Source organism: Nicotiana sylvestris, chromosome 3, assembly GCF_000393655.2.
Source record: "Nicotiana sylvestris chromosome 3, ASM39365v2, whole genome shotgun sequence".
In the NCBI taxonomy this organism is placed as follows: domain Eukaryota; kingdom Viridiplantae; phylum Streptophyta; class Magnoliopsida; order Solanales; family Solanaceae; genus Nicotiana; species Nicotiana sylvestris.
Window position 1 is genome coordinate 198,130,763 of NC_091059.1, and position 26,766 is coordinate 198,157,528.

Sequence of the window (26,766 nt, forward strand, 5' to 3'; positions counted from 1 at the left end):
CCTTTCATTTCCAGTGGAAGCCATGCTCAATTCCATGTCATAGGCACGAGTTGCAAGTTCTTCAAATGTGCTAGGCTTGATACCTTGCAAGATGTAGCGCAATCCCTAATGCATGCCTTGGATGCACATCTCTATGCCTGAAGCTTCACTAAGCCTGTCTTTGCAGTTGAGGCTTGCGTTCCTCCAACGATTGATAAAGTCGATAACTGGTTCCCCCTTTCATTGACGAGTATTTGTGAGCTCTATCATACTCACCGTGCGTCTTGTGCTATAAAAGCGATTGAGGAACTATTGCTCTAGTTGATCCCAACTGTCGATAGATCCAGCCTCGAGGTCCGTGTACCAGTCAAAAGCATTTCCTTTTAGCGAGCAAACAAACTGCTTGATGAGGTAATCTCCATAAGTCCCAGCATTGTTGCACGTCTCAACGAAGTGCGCAATATGTTGCTTTGGGTTACCTTTACCATCAAACTGTTGAAACTTCGGAGGTTGATAGCCAGCAGGCATCTTCAACATATCGACCCTTGCAGTGTACGACTTTGCATATGTAAGGGAGGATTTGGCAGCAACTTCATATTTGTTCTTAATGGTTCCTTCGATGAACTCCTTCAGTTGATCGATTGGAATCATCCCTTCAGATGAGACAGGGATAGCCTTAGTGGATGCTGCTTGTCTTGGGGGAGAGTCACTCTCTAGAACTTCTGGGAGCTTGCCGGGTGCATGGGTAGATTCTTCTTCCATCAAGATTCCCACCCTGTCTGTTAGCTTGTCAATTCTAGCCTCTTGATTTTGCATGCATTTGGTCAAGCCAGTGATTGCTTCCATCAAGTTTGCCAGCTGCTCCTCCATAAATGAAGTGTTTGTCACCATGGCTTGCATGATTATCGTCGATGATGGAGAATAGCATGGATTTTCACACAGATTGATCCTTGACTGGGTCACGCTATGTGGTGTAAGTGGGGAGGATCCATCGCTTGAAACATCATCATCTTCCTTCATAGCAGAGTGCTTGGAGCCGGAGAGGTCAAGCAGAGCAAGAGTTTTCTTGATCTTTTCAGTAACATCGCTTCCTCCTTCAGATGCATTTGTGGAAGATTTTGCTCCTTTTGAGGATGAAGATCCGAAAACAGGGGTTGATGCAGACGACACTTGGGGTGCTTATTGCCCTAAAAAGCTTGTTTTGCTCCTCATAACTGGTCCGAAGCTTCCAAAGGTGACATCGATGATGCTTTCCACATCAGCATAGAACCTGGAGTTAGCAGCCTTGGTGGATGTTGATTTGGAGTTGATTTTCTTCGAAGCCATTTCAATGTTCTTGAACTTTGGTGACTGAAAAGTTGAGATGAGAGGTAGAGATCGTCCCACTGGGCATGCCAGAATTTATAGACAATAAATTTGCGTCGAGAAAATAAAATCAAGATCGAAAAATATCGCAACAATCGTAGTATTTTATTTCGAATATTTGAGTGTTACAATCTCTATGAATCCTCTGATTCTTCTTTTCAATAGTAAATAAATTCAAGGGCCTTTGAGCTTGATCTTGAATATGTATTTGTTGCCTCGAACGATAATCTTGTTCTTGAGCTTGAACTTGACCTTGATTTGTTCTTCGTTCTTGGACTTGCACTTGATTTCTTTAACTTGAACTTGAAGCCTGAAACTGGTGGAGGAATTTGCAGCGTTTGATCCACGAGCTCTTTCTTGCTTCTTGTTATAACTTCTGGTGTCTTTTCTGGGTTATGAAGACCCCTATTTATAGTTGTGGAAGAGAAGAGTTGTAATAAGAACAAACTCTTTCTGACCAATCAAATGGAAGTGTGACATGACTGCATTTGATTGGCCAGAACATGTCACTTGCACACGTGGCGCGATTTTATGGGCATTTTAGTGTGACTAGGCATGCCTTGTCATTTTGACACGTGGCATGATCCTATTGGCTCTTCCGCTTGACTTGGCGTGCCACATCATTTGACACGTAGCATCAAATTGAGCCTCTAAGAAGATGGCATCTTGGGTTTAATGAAGTGGGCTCATCACTTTTAGCCCAATTAAATGGGCTAACCCAATGGATTAAGACTTATTTATTTAATCCATATATATTGGACTTATATCATTAATTTAATTATGGTAGCCCATAATATTTATTTGGACTAATATATTTAAAATGGTCCAAATTATTTTATTGAATTTATATTCAATAAAATTTGCATGCCTACATACCTACAAATAGGTAATAAATTTACAATAGTATCGCATAATCTATCTATATTATTATTAAAAGAAGAAGAAAATGCATCCACATTAAACCAAGTGATAGCCTCAGAATAGATCAGTTGGCAATTTAGTACAAAGTTAGTTAGGTTAAGTAATAATTAATTTCTTTGTTAATTTAAATTCTTAAAAACTGAAATTATACATTATATGTTATTAATAATTAGTTACTCTTTTCAATTTGAATTAAACCATACATAACTTCTTCTTTTTTAGAAAACAAATTTTTTTAATATATTTAAAATTATATTTCTAGTTTACGCTAAATGTCATCTTTCAAGTTTGACACTCAAAATCATCTAGTTATAACTATCATGACTATACATAATTTCATCCGACAATATTATAAGAAATTCAACTATTATGCTAATAAAGACATACTGCAGAGACCGAGGAACGAGATGAGCCTTCTGGTATTCCTTTATAAATGCAAGACAAGTCTTCTACTAATATAGAGGCGTTGTGTGATGAAAGTAGACATGAAATTATTGAGAAATGTTATCATATGTAAGTGACTTTATTTATTATTCATGGTGGATTATCAATATATAGTAATTTGTGGAATAGACTTCTACATATTGAATGTTGTATTTTGATTATTCAAATCATCATGTAACAATAAGTAATTATACAAGATAATATTATATGCTTTGGTATAACTATATATGTAAAATTGATTTAAATCTTTAATATATATGTTTACTTTACGTTTCATATTTTAATTAAATTAAATAAAAAATAATAAAAGTATCTTACGATAAATATTTAAGTTTATTTTCTCTTTAAAATAATAATAAGACCTTTGTATTGTCCTTTTTGGTAATTTGACACTCAAAAGCACATTTTAGAAAGATTGGCCAAACATAATTTGTTTATCAAATGTCACAAAAAAATACTTAAATGAATTGGTCAAACATAATATTTTTTTTTTAAAGTACTTTCGGAAAAAGTACTTTTTTTAAAAAATAAGCAGATATTGACAGCTCGGCCAAACGGGCTCTAAGTAACATTTTTCTTGGAAGTTATTTATATTCTTTATCTGATTCTTTCGTTGATTCTATCGATTTTTTCGTTGAATTTGAATGATCATTGATAAAAAGGATTCAAGTTAAGTCAAATACTTGAGTTTATGGTATTCTAATTCGTATAATTAAAATTTACCTTATCATTTATTCATTCTTAGGCATATTTATTTTGTTTCCACTAATCCATGCGCAATCCAACTTAGAAATTAAGAGATTCTTTCAACTTATTATATTCAAACATGGAACCAAAACAAAAAAAGACTCGAAGCTCAACTATGATCAAGATACATCCTTTTTTATCATTTTACGTACTTCAGCTCAGAATAGACTAGCTATCTGAGTTTAATCTTATGTTCTTAACGTTGAAGGTCTATTTGATTAAAAATGATCTGTCTGAGGGTGTGTTTGGTATAACGAAAAATGTTTTACGTGGAAAATATTTTCTTGAAAAACAAGTAGTAATCTTATTTATTTTCCGGTGTTTGGTACACAAATTAAAGAAGAAAATGACTTCTCAAGAGTATTCGTAGATAATTTAGATATAATAAACATGAAGCCATAAACTTTCAAACCAACAACCTTCCGAACCCCACAAATTTCATAAACTTTGGAATCGCCAAACTTTCGAAACCGCGAAATTTCGAACCTGTAAACTTTATAATTTATAAACCCGTAAAGTTCCAAACACATAAACCTCCGAACTCATAACTTTGGAACTTGTAAAATTTTGAACCTTTAAACCGATAAACAAAAAAACTAAAACTGAAAAATATATTTTCCTGAGGGGGAGGGGGTGCAGAAAAACGGAAAAAAAATAATTTGAAATTACAAAAAAAAGGTTGTGTGGTGGTGGTGGTGGGGGGAGGGGGTGGGTGGTACAGAAAAACGAAAACATAGAAATTTGAAATAGCAAAAAAATAAGGTAAAAAATATATTTTTTTTGCGGGAGTTGGAGGGTGGGATAGTAGGGTGAGTGATAACGGAAAAACTGAAATTTGAAAAAGAAAAAAAAAACCTTTTTTGGAGAGAGAGGGTGGGGTGGGTTGGTGACGGTAGGGAAGATTGAGTAGGAGTTTTGAAAAATGTTCCTTTTCTTGGTAAGAAAAACATTTTCCTCCAATTGGAGTAAAATAGGTTCATAAGGAAAGCCAACCAAACATTAAAAAAATGGAAAAGTTCGTACCAAACACACCTGAAATTAGAAAATTTTCAGTGGCTTAAAATAACTTTAAACAAAATTTAACCCCCCCCCCCCCTCAAAAAAAACTCGAGTGTATAAATGTAGGATATATAAACTATAGGGACCAAACTGTAACCAAAATAAAACTAATGCGGGTTTCTGAGACCCGTTACTTCATAACCTATTCACAGTTTTACCCACTTGTACCAGTAAGGTAATCGCATTCATGGCGTCCTCTGTATCCACAAACCTCAACTTCATTTTACCACATTCTTCAGTAACCCGTCCATTGAAATCTACCACCACAAGACAATTCTCAGTGCGATGTGGCGGCCCCAGAAGCAACCGTGGACCTCTAGTCAAGGGTCGAATACTGAGCATTGAAGCAATCCAAGCAATTCAAGCTCTAAAACGAGCCCAAAGAACCGACCCGTCCCAAATTGAAGCTCAAATTTCCAAAACCCTCTCTCGTCTCATCAAAGCAGATCTTATCGCCGCCTTCAAAGAGCTCTTACGACAGGACCTTACCGATTTAGCCGTCAAAGTTTTCCCAGCCGTTCAATCTGAATGCAGCGTTCCCGATTTGGGTCTTTACGCTGATATGGTTTTAGCTTTGACCAGAACAGGTTTGACCGAACATATTGGTGATTTGATTTGTGATTTGGAGAAAGAGGATAAAATTCAGGTTGATGATAAGGCGCTGGTGAGATTAGTGAGGGCGTTGATTGAAGGTGAACAAGTTGAATCAACTGTTAGAGTTTATGAATTGATGAAAAGGAGTGGATGGGGTTCTGGAATTGAAATTGATGAATATGTAGCTAAGGTTTTAAGGAGGGGTTTTAAAAGGTTTGGGAAAGATGATTTGGCTAATGAGGTTGATGCACAATTACAAAGATTGTCTCGTGTAGTTTTGGGGAAAAATTAGATTCTCAAATTTGAGAACGAAATTAGATTTTCTTTTCATTATCCATTGTACATGTAAATTTTAACACTAGTATACATTGTTTTTGTGCCCTTCCTTAATATCTTTTACCAGTGATGATGCAGCTGAACTTTGATTCTAATGAAAAATACATTACCAAGTTCTTGACGTTATGCTAAAATTAGAGGTCTTTCTTCAAGGGGATTTTTTTTTTTTTTTTTTGCAACTAATATTTTTTGAATTTACATCTCGGAGGTGTAAGACTCGTATAAAGATAACAATAGCTGCTACTAGCGTTAATAGGCACTTTCCTGTCCATAAACAAAGCATAGTTTCTTGTCCAAAAACTAAGCATTCTTCATATCTACTTTCTTGTACATTAACCGAGCATTTACCCCTGGGACTTTCCGGCGCGGATTATGTTTTCTGTTAGGGAGCGCTTTATCCTCAATGTGGGATTTTCCGGCGCGAATCCGGATTAGTGTCAAGACTAAAGTAAGCACTTTTGGTCTCCACTAGATATTTACCAAATTTTGATTCTAAAATTTTGTCGAGCTATGGAGAAAAAGATCTAACCAGAAACACTAGAAAGTATGATTAATATCGCCCAAACTGAAACACAAAAAGCTACATTAGACACAAAAAATAGACCAAAAATAACAAAAATTACACCTCAAAAAGCTTCTTCATACTCCATAAATAGACCAAAAATAACATAAACTGCAAAAATTGCACTTCCAAATAGAGTTCTCGTGAAATATTTTGAACTTTTACATTTTCGATTAATTTTAAAAAGAAATAGGTAGATAAATATTTAACAGAGATCAAAAGTGATCACTTATGACAAATTTAAAGAACCAAAATTGTTAAGGTGATAGTTAAGTGACTATTTAAAACCTATTGTCAAAGGTAATGGATCATAGTTTTTATTTTCCCATATTGATGCCACTGCAGCGCAAAATAGAGGAAAAGCTGAGATTAACCAAAGAGGAAAGAAAAGAGGTTCTTATTGAAAGGAGAAAAAAATGTGGATAGAAGATGGTTGAGGGGGGAAAATGAAGAGCGTCGACAGCAGGATTTGAACCTGCGCAGGCAAAGCCCAACAGATTTCGAGTCTGTCTCCTTAACCACTCGGACATATCGACACTTTGTGCCTTCAGAACTTAAGGTTATATATACTCTAATATTGAACAACCCAAGATTAATTATGCATCTGGTTTACGTTCACAAAAAACTTCTATACGTAGATATTGGGAAGTCACACGCCCACACCTTGAGGAGTGGAGGAGGATTATTTGAATCTATGAGAACCCATTAATTGTCTAAATAATTTATCCATTTATTACACTGGCTAAATTTTTCAACAACATTGAAATGCACGAATCAAAATCATGTATTTGATGCGAAGCGTGACCAAGGCCTGAGTTAAAAATGTCTCACTCTGGTTATATTGTACACTGCAAGATTTTATCTAAAAAAAATAGTTCGTAAATTGCTGTTATATTAGTTTCAGATCAGTTGGCAGCCGTTTCCCTTCACAAATTGTTAGAACCAAAACCAACTACTAATATATGTGCCACTTTGAGCTACGTAAATGGGGTATTTCTACAATTTCTTTTTGACCAAATCGGTAATTATTATTGTACGTAGCTGAGTTTTAACATTTTGTGCTGTTAGATATTAGTATTGTTGGAAAAAATTGAATGATTATGGAGAATAAAAGGTTTAGCTTGAGGCGTGTCAAAGACATTGTCCTTAAGGATATTTCGCCCATACCGTGCTGAATAAAATTAGTGTTTAACCAGAAAATAAAAATTTCGGTCAAAGCTTATTTTTAGAAGAACTCGGGTTACTGATAATCAAATAAAGAAATAATTGTGTTACGAGAAAGGAAAAATTAGACTGAGAAGTAGCCGAGCAAGTAATATAAAGCAATGTAAATAAGTATATTCCAATAATAATCAGTATGTCCATACAAATATTATTTCCCTCCCTTTTATAGTTATTTCTAAGTACACCGTTTCTTTCCTCTCATAATAGAGCCATTATGAGCATTTAATGACATTAATAAAATGTTATAATTGGCAATCGTAACTGTTTTGTGAAGATTCTATAACGTTTTCTATCATTTATGCTCACTAAATGAAGATATTACGAATATGCACTTTTTGCTGTCTTGGTTCATTCCACCAGTGTCTCTTCAAATTATGAAGAGACCCGAGTGACCGTTCCTTCTTGTACTTTAGATACTTTGCTCGTATCTATTAAGACTCGCGTCTCTTTAAGTACTCTTTGTCAGCTGTCACTCTTCTAATATTCCACGTGTCTTGCCATGTCAGCCACATAATTAATTCCAAGTGTTATATTGATTTTTCCCTATACAGATAGTCCCCCCACTTGCCATTTATTCAGCAATTGAATATTTGGGAAGTGGATCTCATTAAAGCGGAAATTTTTGCCGCCGTTTCCCATATATCATTATACCTTCTTCTGAACTGACGTTTTGTATGTCACTTCCATTTAATACGTGTGACACGTGGTGCCCTATGATTGGTTCTATAATTCCTCAGCGCCTTTTAGGGCTTTTTTACGGTTGCATCAATCACCAAGTGACAGTTTTCATAATGACGTTTCCATCATAACTTTTTTGTTTGACGGTTGCTTCCAAGTATAAATATATCCTTTGTCTTTTCTTTCACGAATTCTTTTTCCATATTTTGCCATTCAATCCTTTTTACTTATTCGTACAACTATGTCTTCCTCAAACCCTGGTCTTCAAAAGGTTCTTATTATAGATGAACTTTCTCCTGCTCCTACTAGAAGAAGGAGATGTGGTAGGTTGTGTAGCTTAGGGTCAGTTTCCGTTCGAGGTTCTTCTTCTCAACCTAGTCCTACTCCTCCATCGTCTTCTAGAACTAGACCTTCTCTTTCTCATAGGTCTTCTGCTAGAAGTAGGGATTCCAGTGATCCAATGCTTGAACCTACAGTAGACGAGATTATCCCTGCCGAGCTTTCTTTTTATACTGACAGAGAGTCGATTAGAAACCAAGTTTCCTCTATGTCCTCTCATGATCGTGTTGATTTTTATCCTTCACAAATTACTGAAGGTTTGATCTCTATTCTTTGTAGAGATTGTCATTGGAAGTTTGATTTCTCAATTCTGATCCCCAACGCAAATCAAAGGATCACCTCTTTTAAAGCTGGCTTTTCTTTTGTGTATACGTATCCCTTTACATTAGACTTTAGACTTTCTATTGATCCAGTCATTATTGAATTTTGCCGCTTCTTCAATGTGTGTTTAGGACAAATTAGCCCTATTGTATGGAGGGTTGTTGCATGTTTAAGGTATTTGCCTAATCTGGCTCAATTGCCTTTCACATTCTACCATCTAATCTACCTCTATTCTCCTAAATTATTCCGTCATGGGATGTTTACTCTGGTGGCGAGGAGTAAGAGGGTTTTAGTCATCCCCAAGGACGATAAAGATCGTGGCTGGTACGCGCGATTTGTTGCTGCTCACGAAAGGGTTAGTAGGTGAAGAAAATATGCCCTTCCCTGAGAAGTGGAACTTTGCACGTAAGTTTTCTTTTCAACTTTCTCTTTTTTTTTAAGAGTTTGTACTTCCCGTGACTGTTTTACTTTTCTTTTTTAGCTACCATGGGAACTGTTGAAGAGATTCTCAATTTTTGTAGTTGGGTAGAAAAATTATTAACAGTTGCTCCGATGGAAGTAAGGTCTTGGAAATACCTTTCGGATAGGTTTGGCTGGAAGGTTAAGACTCATGGTAAAAAAAATTATTTTCTCCTTTTTTCCTTCGCTCATTCTCTCTTTAAAATTTATTAACACTTCTTTTTATCAGGGTTTCCTATTCGAGGTATGAGCGTTGAGTCAATCTCAGCTTCTAGACTTTCTTTGGCAAGAGATCAGGAGATAATCTTGAGTTCTTCATCGAAAACAAAAAGCTGACAGACCACAGGATTCTGAAGATGAAGAGGAGCGGGATGGTAGCTCTTTAGTCCGTAAACCACGGGCTAGAAGACGTGTCATTTCGGATGACAAAGCTACTCCTCCTCCTTGTTCTGTTTTTGTGACCGAGCTTGTTGAAGCCATTTTATTGAGTTCTGATGAAGAGATGCCTGTGACACCTCGTGACTCTGTCGAACACCTCTTTTCACGTGGGTTTGACAATGAAAGCTTTGACTTGGTTTATGAGGAAGCGCCTCTTGCCTCTTTTCCTATGTCAGTTCCAATGGTATCCCATGTGCATGTTCCTACCGTTGCTATTTCTGCTCCGCCCGAAGCTATTATGACTTATTCGACTGTTCCTACTGTCAATACTTCTCGTAATGAAATTGGTTCTTCAAGTGATAGCAGGGCAATGAAGCAAATTACCATTGAGGTTCCTGCTGATGGTAATCTTCTGAAAAAGTCAGGCCAGGCTGACGTATGGCTAAAACCCTTGATAGGTCCGGTGGAAAAGTCAAAAACTGGAAAGTCACAGTTCTTTGACTTGGATGAACGACATTGTGCAATCATTATTGAAGGTATAGACTTCTCTCTTTACCTTATGTAATTGTCCTTTTACTAGGATCTCATCCTTTTCTCTTTATATAGATCAATCTTATTGGCACAGAGATATTTAAAAGGGTTTCCCATACAGAGCAGTTGATGCATGATTACCAGATTGAGGCTGATAATTGGAAAGAGCGGTATGAAAGTCTCCAGCTTGAGATGGAAGTTTTAGAGAAAAAACAAATGTACCTTGGAGCAGCAGATAAAAGTCATGGCAGCGGAGCTAAAGTTGAGAAAGCCTCTTCCAACCAAGCGGGCAAGGACAAACACCTTCTTGAGTCGTCTTTTGCTGAACAACTTTCCAAGGCTACAGAAGAGATCAGAGGTCTGAAGGCCCTATTGGATGAGAAAGAAGTTTATGTTGGTGAGCTTGTTCAAACACTCATCCAGGCCGAAGAAGATCTCCGAGTGTCTTCCGATAGGGTTAAGTTTTTGGAGAGTTCGCTTTCCCCCTTACAAGCTTCTTACGATGCTGCTTTAGCCAAGAAGGAAGAGCTTAAGAATGAAATTGATCATTGGAAGAGAGATTATGAAGCTCTTAAAGACAAGGCTGCTATTGAAGTAAGTTGGGCCATTTTGAACACGCGCCATGATACTCTTATGGAGGTAAGCCATGAAGTTTTTAACTTGGATGCTGAGGTAGCAAAGATTAAGGAAACAATTGAGAAAACTCAGCAACCCAAAGTTGTTCTTCGCCCATGGCTGATACTCCCGATGGTGTTGAAGTTAATCCTGCTGTAGTGGTTGTTCAAGCCCCTTCTGATCAAGTTGAACCTTCTGCTGCTAATGACGTCATCTTGAATATTGGTTCAGAACCTGCTCCATAGTGAAAGTTTGATTGTGAAGTTATCTAGTTTTTTTTAATTGTTTTGTTGGTGAAACACTTGATGGTTTTACCCCTGGTCCCATTTGGGGGTAATGTTTTTTGGTATCATCATACCCCGGTCCTTTTCAGGGGTTTCTATAATGACAATTAAGTTAGGACTAAGTTCATACTTAGTTTCAACTAAGTTATTTTAAGATATTATAAAGTTTTTGCTCAACTTTTATGATGCCTTTGATTTGATTTTCTATTCTTCTCTCTAAGTGGTTTACCCTTGCCTTTTCCTTTTTAAGTTTAGGGCCTTGTTTTTCACTTTGATTTTAGTATGTGGGTTTTTGTTTTATCCTTTTTCATTTAAAAATGATTTGTTTATTTCATGGCTTTTTGAATCAAGCACGAATTATAAAAGAGGGCCCTTTTATATACGATACTTAATGAAGAAGACGTCTCAACTTCATAATGGTGTAAACATACGAAATAACAAATAGGAACACACATGTTTCTTGGAATAACTTTGAGAAAAGTTTTATTTCATTCGAACTTGTCGAACTAAATAATACCTTACATATATTTAAGTATCATCTATAACTCTTCCGCAACTGTTTTCTTTGCAACAAATTTGTAAAAAAGAAAATCCAAGGGTTTCTTTATAACCCATAACTAAATATTTCCTTTAACCTAAACATTCGTAAGACTTCAAGATTTACATCCACGAGTGTATCTTTCATAGGTTTTTGAATCAGGGCTTGTGTTTTTGGCTCGTGACTTTGCTCCGAACTTGAGATTTGTTGAGTAGACTTTAGGTTCGACTTGAATGTTAATTGTTCCAGTCTTCTTTGCCTTCCCTATACATATACTAGTGAATTTTCCGCGCTTCGCGCGATTATAAAAGATTAGTGAAAGTTTTATAAACTTAATTCATGCGTTAGTTCATAACTTTGAAGTTAGAAGTTAGAACATATACTTCCGTATAATTTATACCTCTGTAGTATTTTAAGATTTATCTATGTATAAAAAATTCAAAGGACTACTAAAATAAAATAAAAAAATTAATTTAATACGCCTTAAAGTTACAGAAAATTCATCTTAAGACTACTAATGAAACAAATAAATAAAATATTATTGATCGTATATTAGAAGATTAGATTTATATAAATAATATACAAACGTTCCAATTAGCAATAAAGAATCATTCAAAAAGACTAACGTCAACAAAATAAAAAATTTGATATTAAATTCTTTTTCTTGGAAGGTAGATACTCAGTATTTGAGATAAACAAAAGCAACATACTATAATAGAGCAAAGGAACTACAATTATTGAGTTTGTCAAATTAATTTAGTTAAAAAACGATAATCGTGTGACAATATGAACTGCACTAATTATTAAAAGATAGTCCTATCGGGTTACAAATAGACTTTAAAGAACAGAAGGAACCAAACTTAATTTTATGGAAATCCTGCTATTAAGATATAGTCAGCTACACACTGAGCCTCCATCTCTGTTTCCATCTTAAAGGGTAAACACGATTTTTGCTCTCTCATTGCCAAGTTTACCTAGTTCTTTTATGTATAAAAGACACGAACTTCTATCTTCTTTCCATAAGAATAGACGAATGCTGACTTCTTTTAATAATTAGCAAACTGAATTCCGCTGAAAATGTCATTGTTGTAAGATTTTGGTAAATCACAAACACAAGTTATTAGACTATGATATACCTCTACGAATAAACGTAACAGGTAGAAAACTAATCACAAGCTAACTAACTATAGTTGATCCTTAGAAATCTATTGGTGATTTTTACCTATTCTCAAACTCAACCCGTTTAGCAAAGGGGTTCTAACACAATTGCCGCCAACTTCATTTGTTCTAGTATTAGCCTCTAAATGTGATCATTGAAAGTGAAAGCTAAAATGTCAAGTTGAGAAGAACTACTCTAGAGATAACAGAAAGAATGAACTTGAGAATGAAAACAATTCAGAGAAAAATAATAGATGTTTGATTCTCTACATCTCTTCGGGCGACACAATTCTTCAAAACTCCGTTGCCTGGAGGTAGAAAAATAACTATGGCTTTAATTTCACATAATAATAACAAATATTGACTCAATTTCACAGAATATTATGTAAATAACTGATTAACAAACTATGAAAGGAGTAAAATATACCAGTGAGTAAATCATGTTCCAGATTGATTATTGCAAGGTTAACAAAATATATACGATATATGATAGTTTAGATGCTTACATGATGAAAAATGCTCCAAGGATAGCTAAATGGGGACATCATGAGAATTTTGAATAATAAATTAGTCGTGATAATGATTACGCTACAACTAAATTATTCAAACACTCAAATATAAAAAGAAAAGCAGGAAAATTGGAGCTGAAGCATTAACGAAGTATGAAATTTTGATTGGTGAAAAATAAAAAAATTTGAACTATTTAAATACCTGGAAAGTGGAACCCCAGAGACTGTGTCTTCAAGCCCTTACGTTTGTCTCTGACATCTTAGGAATCCAAGTTAAAGATAAATTTCAATTTTCAATCGAACAAAGTGATAAAAAACCCAAAAATATCAAATCTTCTCGAAATAGAAGGTAAAAAACAGTAGGAACAATCAAACATAGCACGAAGACTAATATAACAGATCTAAATATCTATTAGTACTAATCAAATGAAAAAGTTATCAACCACCACAAAGTTTTTGTTGAAAACGAATGTTAGAGACAATGGAAACTAAGAAGTCTGATACCCAAAAAGAATCAAAAGCAACGGTTAAAGATTTTGTAAATTATTCCAGAAGTTGAATAACAAAAAGACAAAATCCTAAATATTAAAATTGGGAGTAGATAACAATAGAGATACTTTCATCTTGCAGATAGAAGGTAGAGAAAACAAACTAAATATGAAAGAGAATAACTATGTTCCAAAATCACAAAGATAAGATTTACCTTGAGAATGAGAGAAACAACTTCTCTTTGGTGATTTTTTTTAAAAAAAGAAGAGTACTAAAAACAGAGGAAGAAGGGAAAGACAAGTATGGTCAAATCCTGTATGATAAAAGATAAGAAGGCCTCTCCAAATTTATAGGAAAAGCAAGTTATTGATTTAAATTTGTCAAATATTGAAACTATATTTTTTGCAAGAGTAAGTGCATGTTGTTTATATCATCACACCATTAAGTGTTCTTTTCACAAGCTTCATTCTCTCAATTTTAACTGCATCACAAATCTGTGTCCCAGTTAGATTGATATTGCCGCATCGTGGTGTGCAATTATAGTGGGTTGACTTCTCTGTTATTGCTCCTCTTCTACAACGCTTTTCCTCTAAGTCACTGACAATATTTTATTTTCTCCAAAACATTGTAATCAGAGTCCTTCAGTTCATCAGTGTGTTCGATAGGACTGTGCTTGCGTTCATTATTTTGTAGCCGATAGACCACAGGTTTGCCATGTGCTTTCTCTTTAACCTGAATCATTTTTGGAAGTAGTCCTTTCATGATATAATTAATACCGGCAGCTGTAAGTATCATAAAAAAGAGAACGTGCTTAAGAGATTGGTATTGAGGTAGGTAAACACAAAGCATAGTCAGTAAAAGCTAAGGTTAAAATGGGGTGTGAAGAGAAACTATTGATTTTGTAACTTTAATTGTCACATTTATTTTAATAGTTTCAATCATTCCAATAGCCGTTAGATAGGTATTTCCGTTATTCCCCAACCCGTATAAAAATTGATCACTGTATAAGTTACCTTTATGCTTTATTTAAATGTCAAACCCCCCAAAAAGGCAGAAACAACATGATCGAAGGAAGAGAAAGACCACTTCGATAAAAAGGCAAGAATATGAGAAAATTAAAAAGATAAATTTTCTAAGCATTGCAATATTGCTGCAAATAAGTCATTTTCTGATTATTAAAATGTTGCTTATATGTTAAATGCATTAGTCACTGATAAATCAGAACATGAAAGAGTAGATCATGAAATAATAATAGGCAAATATAGTAATACTAATATACAAGAATTCAGTATAATCAAAAGAAAATATGAATTAACAGGAAGTTGAAAATCTTATAATCGAAACTCCATATGACTAAACTATATAATGAACATTTAGAGACACTGTATAATTGAACGACCACAATTATTCAAGGCCGTTGGTTTTGTTTTTCTCCGCAGCTATATAAGAGTGTAAAAGAAATACCGACCTGCATCTGTTGAGTGGTTTGTCCAGCAGCCGTGGAAATTGTACCTCTCTATAGAGCTTTTTGTCGAACATTTCATAGGCGTCAACACAACATGCCTTGTTAATTTGATATTTTTTTTTCATAGAATAAACTTGGTAAGCACTTGCAATAAGCAATAGTTAAAAAATTTGTGAAATATTCCAAAAGTTAACAACAACAACAACAAAAAAAATTCAGTATATTCATTGAATAACAAAAGACAAAAACTTAAAATAATGAAATTGGGAATAGATCATAATAGAGAAAACTTCATCTTGCAGGTAGAACGCAGAGAAAGCAAACTAAATATGAAAGAGAATTACTATATTCCAAAATCATAAAGAACAGATTTACCTTGAGAATTGAGAGAAACAATTCCTATGTGGCCATTGAGAAAAAATAATGAGTAATAAAACATAGAGGATTGAAGAGAAAGCAAGTACGGTAATTAAGAGCGTCTGTTACAAAACGAATGTAAGGAGAAACGACTGTTGGGTTTTTGCCTTTTGACAGATTACCGTAATTGATGGAATTACAAAAAGAAGGGACTGCTTATTTTTCAGTAGGAATTAAAAAAGGCAAAGTTCTAAGGAAAGAGATAAATAGAAACCCTGACATTTGAGAGATGCCACATCAGATTTATATTGCCGTGCTTTATATAATTATATAGATTATATATATATATATATATATATATATATATATATATATATATATATATATATATATATATATATATATATTATAGTTTCTAAGTGTTTGAGCTTTGAAGTATGAAATCTTGAGCATTTGATTATTCTTTCCATGCGGTCCTTTTTCTGAAAAGGAAAAACATACGGGACTCGGAGGTATAATGTAGATGAAGACTGCTTAACCCATTACATTTCCACCAGAATAGTTGTAACCCTAGATCAGGAATTACGTTTCTTCCGTGTGTCTTTTAGGTCCAATTTCATCATTTTATGTGGGCTAGCTTTTTGCCTATCATCTAAAATTTTTAGTATAACTTTAACAGTTCAAAAACAAAAATCGTAATTGAAGATACCTGGCCGTGGGAATTTCCTTCCCTTAGAAATAGTACTTCTTCAGATGAACATCATTCCAACTCGAGGGTAGAATCTTGCAATCCATGATTTCAAGTTCACATGCTCATTTTCCTGCGATACCACAAACCTTGTAAGGTCCTTCCCAATTTGGACTCAACATTCCTGCATTGGCTGCTCTTGTGGATTGAAAAACTTTTTTGAGTACGTAGTCCCCAATCTTGAAGTATCTGAGACAAGCTTTCCGATTGTAATATCGCTCAATAACTTGTTTTGAGCTGCCATCCTTATTAAGGCAGTTTCTCTCCTTTCTTCAAGCAAATCGAGATTTACCCGCATCTCCTCTTCATTTGACTCTTTTATAGCTTGGGTATATCTCGTACTTGGCTCCCCTATTTCAACTGGAATTAAGGCTTTAGCGTCGTACACAAGTGAGAATGATGTTTCTCTCGTACTTGTTTTTGCTGTTGTTCGGTAAGCCCACAAGATCCCAGGTAGCACCTCTGGCCACTTGCCTTTTGATTCCTCTAGTCTTTTCTTCAGGCTGTTGATAATAACTTTATTCGTTGATTTAGCTTGCCCATTGGTCACGAGATGATAAGGCTTTAAAGTAATCCTTTTAATTCGCCAACTTTGGAAGAATTCTGTGATTTGCGCACCTATGAATTGAGGGCCATTATCGCACACGATCTCTTTTGGAACCCCAAACCGGCATATGATGTTTCGCTAGATGAAGTCTCTGCCCTCTTTTTCTCGTACTTGTTTGAAGGCACCTGCTTCTACCCACTTAATAAAATAGTCAGTGATTACTAATAGAAATCGTACCTTACCTTTGGCTTGTGGTAGTGGACCCATGATATCCATCCCCCACTTCATAAAATGCCATGGTGCAACAACTGGATGTAATAATTCAGCTGGTTGATGCATGTTGTTACCATACCTTTGGCACTTGTCACATTTAGCCACAAACCTTTTCGCCTCTTCTTCCATTTTTGGCCAGTAATAGCCTTGTCACGACCACAAACCGGACCCGGTCATGATGACGCCTCTCGTGAAGACAAGGCCAACCGACACAATTTCCAAATTCATTTTTAATAATTTAATAAGTCAATTTAAGTCATTTATAAGAATAAATCCCCAACAAGTATAAATTTAGCGAAATAGAATAAGTGCAGAAATAGATACAGCTCGACATCGGGGTCTGAATATAATGAAGAGTCTAAAAATAAACTAAAAACAGTCTAAGGAAGATAAGAGGGAGAAGAGCAGGGCTGCGAACGTCGGGCAAGTACCTTGCTAACTCCGATACTTCTACCACTAAGCAATCAATACCCATTACCAGGTTCAGAAATACCTGAATCTGCACACAAGGTGTAAAGAGTAATGTGAGTACGCCAACTCAGTAAGTAATAAAAGTAAATGAAAGCTGAGCAGTAAGAAAACACATAATTTCACGTCATAGCACTACAACAAATACCGTATATTTCTCAAAAACAGTACAAAAACCATTTACTTCGTAAATCAAGCTCAATTTCAGTAAAACTTTTTAAAACAACTTTCAATAGTTTCAAATGAGTGATAAAACAGTGAGTAAAAATGATAGAAATGCAAATAGCCCCTCGGGCAAAACATGTACCATAAACCGCCCCTCGGGCATAATATCAACAGAACCAATCCCTCAGGCTACCTCACAATCACTCGTAATCATCCCCTTGGGCATAACATGAATCAAGAACCGTCCCTCGGTCAAAACATGGATCAAGAACAGCCCCTCGAGCAACAATATGATACAACAACAGCCCCTCGGGCTACATCATATCACTCACACTGGGTACCCGCGCTCACTGGGGGTGTACAGACTCCTGGAGGGGCCCCTTATGGCTCAAGCACAATAACAAGTCATCTCGTGGCATAATCAAATAGGCTCTTGACCTTATATCAACAAGCCACCTTGTGGCGTAACAAATCATGCCCTCGGCCTCAAAATCATGAATCAGTATAACACTGCTGTGGCGCGCAACCCGATCCCATAATATCCTCACAACACAAGCCCTCGGCCTCACTCAGTCAGAAATCTCTCATGCCACTTGGGCAACAGTAAACATGATGCTCAGCCTAAAATATCATTTAAAATATCAAAACGGAGTAAATATGACTGAGTTATGAAAACATTAGAATACAACATGACTAAATACAAATATGAAGTTCAAACAATGATGAATAGTAGTAAATATCCTCTAAGGGTTCAAAACAGTTGGCACAAGGCCTAAATATTGCATTCAGCCCAAAATATGATAATACTTTCCAAAACACAATGATATCAAACAGTTTTCAATCAAATTCGTGGTTTAATAGTCATACGAGACGGACTAAGTCACAATCCCCAACGGTGCATGACCCCACGCTCGTCATCTAGCGTGTGTGTCACCTCAAAGTAGCACAACGATGTGAAATCTGGGGTTTCATACCCTCAGGACAACATTTACAATCATTACTTACCTCAATCCGAGCAAAAACCCTACTCTGAAATGCCTTTTCCCCTTGAATCGGCCTCCAATCGATCCGAATCTAGCCATAGTTAATTCAATCAAGTCAACACTAATTATAGGAATTAATTCCATATGAAAACACTAATTTTCGAACAAAATCCGAAATTAACCCAAAATTTGCCAGTGGGCCACGTCTCGAAATCTGACGAAACTCACAAAATCCGACAACCCATTCAACCACGAGTCTAACCATACCAAAATTACTAAATTCCGATAACAATTCGACCTCCAAATCTTCAAATCTTATTTTCAAATCCCTAGGCCTAAATCCTCAATTTACACCTCAAAAACATGTAATCTAGTCGGATTATTCGATGATAATTCAATATTATGGAGTAGAAATGATTACAAGTGACTTACCTCAAGATTTCCCATGATTTCTTGCTCAAAAATCGGCCCAAGCCGTGTTCTTTCACCAAAAAGGTCAAAATGGGCTTAAAAAAAAACAGAAACAACATTAAAAACCCGATTCTGGTCGCTAAAAGTCAATTCCCATTGCTAAAAGTGGTCAAATCTGGTCGCTAAAGGTGCACACCAGATATGTTGCACCAGCAGTCTTTAATTTCACTAAAAAGGCTCTAACTCCATCATAAGAATTTGGAATTCGGTGATTCTTGTTCCTATGAGTCACAAATAATAATACGAACATAGTCCTTCAATGGAAACTCAATTCGGAGCTCATTTGCTTAGTGAGATTCCCATTTCGCTCGTTAAATAATTAACTCATGTTTCGCGTTAAAAACCCAATTGCGACTTGATGAAATTAGACCAAACTTTTCAGATCACTCCTATAATTCATTATCAAAATCCCAAAAGTCTCGAAATCAAATTTCGATCTCTATAACTAAAAATGGACCTTTGGATCATTACATGTTTATGCTCAAAACGCCAAAATCTTCCAAAAACTCTTCCAAAATTTATCGGAGCCTCATGGGACCCCAACCAAGTATACTAAAAAGTCCCATAATATGACACAAACTTAATCAATGCCTCAAATTACATCAAGAAATGCTAGAACCATGAATCACACCCCAATTCAAGCGTAATGAAACCAAGAACTTCCAACTTCTATATTCGATGCCGAAACCTATCAAATTAAGTCCGATTGACCTCAAATTTTGCACACAAGTCATAAATGACATAAGGAAGCTATGAAAATTTTCAGAACTAGATTCCGACCCCGATACCAAAATCACCATATGAAGCTATTGGAATCATAAAAAATCTAATCCTGGGTCGTTTACTCAAAAGTCAAATCTCCGGTCAAACTTAAGAAATCTTTAGCATTAGATTTCTAGATTCCGCTAAATGCCGATAATTTGATCTAGGGACCTCCGAATTCGATTTCGGACATATGACCAAGTCCTAAATCACGATACGGAATTACTGGAATGGTCAAAACTCGGATGCGGGTTCGTTTTCTCAAAATATTGACCGAAGTCAACTCAGTTGAGTTTTAAAGCTCTAATTCACAATTTAATCCATTTTTCACATGAAAACCTTTCGGAAAATTATACGGACTGCGCACGCAAGTAGAGGAATTATTGATACCGCTTTTCAAGGTCTTAAAACACCGAGATGATTATTTAATTTAAAGATGACATTTTGGGTCATCACAAAGTCAATATGTTGAGTTTTAAAGCTCTAATTCACAATTTAATCCATTTTTCACATGAAAACCTTCCAAAAAATTATACGAACTGCGCACGCAAGTAGAGGAATTATTGATACCGCTTTTCAAGGTCTTAAAATACCGAGATGATTATTTAATTTAAAGATGACATTTTGGGTCATCACACAGTCAATATTTTGAGTTTTACAGCTCTAATTCACAATTTAATCCATTTTTCACATGAAAACCTCCGAAAAATTATACGGACTGCGCACGCAAGTAGAGGAATTATTGATATCACTTTTCAAGGTCTTAAAATACCGAGATGATTATTTAATTTAAAGATGACATTTTAGGTCATCACAAGCCTGCTCTAATTATAGTTTTTACCAAAGATTTTCCTCCGGTGTGATTTCCACAATTCCCCTCGTGTATTTCCTTTATAACGTATTCTATTTGAGAAGGTCCGAGACATCTTGCTAGAGGGCCACCGAACATTTTTCGATATAAATTGCCCCGATCTAAACAATAACGAGCAGCCTTTTGACGAAGTGCCTGAGCCTTTTTCTTATCTTCAGATAGTATTCCGTACTGCAAAAAATTGACAATCTCGTTCCTCCAATCCCAAGTTAGATTATTGAAATATAACTCGTTTTTATCTTGATCAAGTACTGAATGAAACAAATGTATTACGGAAGCATTTTCTTCATTTGTTACTTCTGCAGCGGATGCAAGATTAGCTAAAGTGTCTGCCTTAAAATTCTCTTCTCTTGGTATCTGCGTAATTTTCCAAGTTTGGAATTGTCTAACCAAGTCTCGTGCCTTTTCCAGGTATTGCTGCATCCTCGCCTCTCTAGGTATATAAGTCCCCTGCATTTGGTTAACCACGAGCTGCGAATCGCTTTTGATTATGACCTGCTCTATTTCGAGCTCTCGTGCCAATTCCAGACCAGCAATCACAACTTCATATTCTGCTTCATTATTAGTAATAGGATGACATTTTATGGCTTGTCATATAGTTTTTCACACAGGTGGGATCAAGACAATGCCTAAACCTGCTCCCTTTACATTTGATGAGCCATAGGAATAAGGTCCAAGTACCTGGATTAGACTTGTTAAATACCTGCAGTTCTTTTTCTGCCCCTGCCTGTATCCCTTGGCTAAACTCTGCCACAAAATATGCTAAAACATGTGACTTTATTACAGTTCTAGGTTGATATGTGATGTCATATTCAGTTAGCTCTATCGCCCATTTGACTAACCTACCTGATAACTCTTGTTTATGCAATATATTATGCAAGGGGTAGGTAGTTACTACAGAGATAAGATGACATTGAAAATAAGGCCTTAATTTCCTAGATGCCATAATTAATGCTAATTCATATTTTTCTAAATGAGGATACCGAGTTTCAGCATCCAGTAAAGACTTGCTAACATAATAAATTGGAGATTGTTTACCTTGGTCCTTTCGAACTAATACGGCACTTACCACTACTTTCGAAACAGTAAGGTAGATGAGTAGTTTTTCCCCATCTTTTGGTTTGGCTAGCAATGGTGGATTTGACAAGTATGCTTTTAAATTTTTGAGCGCTTGTTGACATTCTTCAGACCATTCGAATTGATTTTGCTTTTTTAAGGATGAAAAGAACTTAAAACACTTTTCCAATGACTTGGAAACAAATCTCCCCAACGCTGGTATTCTTTCTGTCAACCTCTGTACTTCTTTTTTGCTTGTAAGTATATCCGGAATTTCTTCAATAGCCTTAATCTGCGCGGGATTTACTTCAATACCACAGTTAGAAACAAGGAATCCCAAGAACTTACCTGCCAACACGCCAAATTCACATTTCTCAGGATTTAACTTCATGTTAAATTTGCGAAGAATTTGAAATATATCTGACAAGTGTTGAATATGATCCCCTGCTTGTTGTGATTTGACTAGCATATCATCTATATACACCTCAAATGTTTTTCCTAGATGTTCTTGTAATATTTTGGTCACTAGACTATAGTACGTGGCCCCAACATTCTTTAGGCCTAATGGCATAACTTTATAGCAATAAGTCCCTATGTCTTTAATAAAGGAAGTTTTTTCCTCATCTAGAGGATCCATTTTGATATGATTATATCCTGAATAGGTGTTACAACCCATATTCACGTACGTTAGTTCATGCTATAAGGTAGTCGACATAAATCCATGAAGAGATTATCTTTAAGATGGTAAGAAGTTAATCCTATTGGTCTTGTATGATACAAGGGTGTATAAGGTTGGTTAACATGTATTAGAAGTTAAACGAATCAAGGATGTTGTAACCCGTATTTTCGAGTAAACCTAGAGATGCTTAATATACTAAAGAGGTAGTGTTTTAAGGTATTTGAATCATATAATATCCGTATCATAAGTTTTGAAGTCAAACGAGTTATGAAACAAAGGTCGACAAAAGTTGTCGCAACTTAGGTTCATAATTTTACTTAAACATTATGTCAAATGTTACTAAGCTTTTCACCCAATTTACTTAGAATTACGGGGTGATCTACCCACCAAATTAAATATCTATTAGTCTAGTTTTCAACGCATTAAACTTTTTGTTGATACGATCTCGGAGTAGAGAGATATTCACATTTTCGTAAGACTGCGCCAAACACCTCTCTATGGGGACCACTTAGGCGGTTTAAGACATTTGGATATATATATATATATATATATATATATATATATATATGATGTCTCAAACCCGTTTTAAGTCATTTTTTCCCAGTATATTCTGACCTTAAAACCCTAAAAACATCATCTCAAGTTTCTCTCATGATCCAAGATCCAAACAAAGGGCAAACAACACAAATCAAGTGTCGGGAATCCCGTGACGCTATTAAGTTTCTTGTTCTTCTTGTTGTTGCTCATTTTTGTGTTGTTCCAGCTCGTGTGGGAGGTTTTTTTAAGGGGTTTATGTTCTGTAAATACTCCCTCAAGTTTTTAATATCAACCATTCAAGTCTTCTAAAGTGATTCTAGTGCCGAAAAACCCTAATTGATTGCTAGTTTCGCTTCCTTGTTCTTGTGACAGCATTGGAGGGATATTTCATGGAGAATTAAGGTCAAATTGGAGTTGTTATTTCTGTTTAAAGGTAATTAACCTCTTACTCTACATGTATTTAAGATTATTCAAGTTGCGGCTAAGTTGTTGAAGCTAGAACTTGTGAAATATATATATCGAAAGGCTTGGTCGTAGTGTTGTTGGTTGGAGGACTGTTTTGGGAGGCTCAATATAATTATTATTGATATTGTTTGGGCTGTTTGGTGAATTTTTTGACTTGTGGGAATTCATATAAATAGGGGAAGGTGTTGTCCGTTTCCTCGTAAAATAGGTTGTGCTCGATACATAATAGTTACGACGCCTAAACGATAACAATAGTGTCATTTCTCTTATTGTAGACTTAGGAGTCATGAAATTTCATAGCTTGAGGTTGGGAAGAATATACAAGGTATGTGAGGCTATCCCTTTCCTTCTTTTGCACGACTCTGATTGTACATAACGTAATGAACGAGCTTCCAAAGATACTCCACTCTTAGAAGCTAGCAGTACTTACATTGTTTCACTTCTTATGGAGCGATTGATGTTGATGTTGCTTCTCTTATTCTTATGTTATCAATGTTGTTGGTACTTCTTGATTCTTGTAAGATTTACGATGAAGAGTTAGTCCTAATAACGTGTACAGAGGATACCGACCTTACGTCACTCTGAAAGGTTCAAAATATTATTCCAATGAGTCCAGCATGCATTATATATATATATATATATATATATATATATATATATATATATATATATATATATATATATATATATGTATATATATATATATATATGTATATATATATATATATGTATCTATTTTACTCTACTGAGCTGCGCTATAGACGGCCAGGTACGTCACCTATTGTGAAACCACTAATCAGTTGGGTTTTACCGAGCTCCATATATATATATATATATATATATGTATCTATATATATATATATGTATATATATATGTATCTATATATATATGTATCTATATATATATATATGTATCTATATGTATCTATTTTACTCTACTGAGTTGCGCTATAGACGGCCAAGTACGTCACCTATTGTGAAACCACTAATCAGTTGGGTTTTACCGAGCTCCACATGGCCGGGTACAATTCTATCGAGCCTTATTATGGCCGAATATGTTTTTACCGAGCCTATTATGGCCGAGGTACGATATGATGATGATGATGCCCATATAGGCCTATGTTTTAAAAGTTTATGTATATATACATATGTATCATGCATTTCATGTCAATAGCCCTTAGAGGTACCCAGATGTTACAGGTTGTATATTCTCTATCCTTGCTTACATTACTGTTCATACTTATGGTTCCCTGCCTTACATACTTAGTACTTTATTCGTACTGACGTCCTTTTATTTGTGGATGTTGGATGTTGTACAACAGGTCCTAGTAGACAGTCAGGTGCAACTCCCCCACCATAGTAGGCTGTCCAATTCGGCGGTGATTGGCGAGATCCTTTCTTCGGACTTGCCGTGATCTTGGTATGCATTTTTGTTATAGACACTATGGGTATGTCAGGGCCCTGTTCTGGCAATGTTGTAGCACTTATGTTCCTTTAGAGGCTCATAGACAAGTGTCAACTCATGTATAGTTTGGTATGCCTTGTTGGTTGATTTTTGTTGTATAGTCTTTCATGGTAGCGTGGTAGCTCGTACCTTATATATAGTTTCTTGATTGTCTGGTCATCCCATGTTATGTATGTTCATGCCATCATCTTTTATTGTTGGTCGTCCATGATCCATGTCTACCATTTATATTGATCTCGTCAGCCCTAAAAGATAATAAAGAATGTTAGATAAAATGTACGTTGGTACTCGGCAAGTATGGCTAGGTGCTAGTCATGGCCCTCCAGTTTGGGTTTTAACTTGGTATCAAAGCAAGTCTATCCTAAGGGTTGTCTATGAGCCATGTCTAGTAGAGTCTTGATTATGGATGTGTAGCGTGCCACATTTATAATCAGGAGGCTACATGACATCTAGGGTTGTTACCTTCTTCCTGAATCTAGATCGTACGTAGAGTTGAGTCGTAAGTGTTCGTCTTTAATATTCACCTTGTTTTCTTTCAGTGATTCCTTCGACTAGGAAGCAAGCGATTAGTAGGCAGCTTCATACGCTGCGGGAGAGGGTACCAGTCAGGTGCCTCAAGTTAGAGCAGGCCAAAATGAAGCTTAGAGTGAGATGTCGTCTTATATCTCATCTACTCTGTCTCCTCTAGAGGATATTAGGAGGCACCCAGCACCACCAATTCCTCCGTCTGGCACTACAGACCAGGATATGCGGAGTGCAGTGTGGTTGTAGACTAGCTTGGTAGCTGCTCAGGCTCAGAGGCAGAATACCAGTGTTGTTGATAAACCGACTAGTATGAGAGTTCATGATTTTAATAATCTATACCCTCCAATGTTTACCGGATTAGACCCCAAGGAGGAGTCACAAACTTTTATTGATCAGGTTCATTGTACACTACAGGTTATGCATGTTGCTGATACAGAAGCAGTAGAGTTGGTTTCTTATCAGTTACGGGATTTAGCAGCTTTCTGGTATGATAGTTGAGAGAGATCCAGGGGTCCGAATGCCCCTCCAGCTATGTGGAAGGAATTTTGTGAGGCCTTTCTTCATCACTATTTGCCAGTTGAGATACGACGAGCTAGAGCTGATAAGTTCCTGAACCTTAGACAAGGTAATATGAGTGTGCGAGAGTATAGTATGCAATTTGATTCTTTAGCAAGATATGCTCCTCATATAGTGACTGAGATGAGTGATAGGGTGCATATGTTCGTGAACAGGTTAGGACCACATCTGATAAATAAGTGCACGATAGCCTCCTTGGTGGAGGGCATGGATATTTTCCGTATTCAGGCTTATGCCCAGACCCTAGAGGATCTAAGTGCAAGCAAAGGGCAGATATGGAGCAGGATAGGGGCCAGAATAAGAGGGCGAGATTTGCAGGGTATTCTGATGACTTCAGAGGTAGTGTCAGGCCCCAGTATTCGAGGTGTTCGATGCCACCTGTAGCTAGTGATCCTCCAAAGTTTTAGAGGCCTCGATATGATTGATTTGCCTATTCTGGTCCGGGTCAGAGTTTGCGGGCATCAGGCTCGCAATATCACAAGGATACTAGTTAGACGAGACCCCCAATACCACATTGTGATTAGTGTGGCAAGGCCTACTTTGGACTGTGCCGTCGAGGTTTTGATGCGTGCTATTCTTGCGGACAACCTGACCATGTGATGCGGGATTGTCCTAACAGAGGAGGTGGTGGTATGGCTCAGCCAATTGGATCTGTGTCTGGTTCTTCCTCATCAGTTCGACCTCCAACACATTATTTTCAACAGTCGACAGGTCATGGTAGAGGTAGAGGTGTAATGCCGAGTTTGAGTGGTGCTCAAAATCGAACCTATGCTCTAGTAGGTCGACAAGATCTTGAGTCATATCCAGATGTTGTTACAAGTAT

General features: G+C 36.1%; 2 protein-coding genes and 1 non-coding gene across 3 annotated transcripts; 1 reads left to right on the forward strand and 2 right to left on the reverse strand.

The window, feature by feature from the left end:
• The first annotated feature begins 4,702 nt into the window (after positions 1–4,702).
• LOC104211586 (protein THYLAKOID ASSEMBLY 8, chloroplastic) lies at positions 4,703–5,401 on the forward strand. The gene has a single exon (XM_009760665.1). It carries the CDS (start codon positions 4,703–4,705, stop codon positions 5,399–5,401), a length of 699 nt encoding a protein of 232 aa, XP_009758967.1.
• Positions 5,402–6,461: 1,060 nt separating this feature from the next.
• Positions 6,462–6,543, reverse strand: TRNAS-CGA (transfer RNA serine (anticodon CGA)). Its single transcript has one exon. It is a non-coding gene; the product is annotated as a tRNA-Ser (tRNA).
• A 9,672-nt stretch (positions 6,544–16,215) lies between these two features.
• LOC138888556 (uncharacterized) lies at positions 16,216–22,333 on the reverse strand. Its single transcript, XM_070170440.1, has 5 exons — positions 21,487–22,333; positions 21,322–21,387; positions 20,611–21,227; positions 17,352–17,419; positions 16,216–16,603 (listed from the first exon to the last, which is right to left on the reverse strand). Exons 1-5 carry the CDS (start codon positions 22,331–22,333, stop codon positions 16,216–16,218), a joined length of 1,986 nt encoding a protein of 661 aa, XP_070026541.1.
• Positions 22,334–26,766: the final 4,433 nt, after the last annotated feature.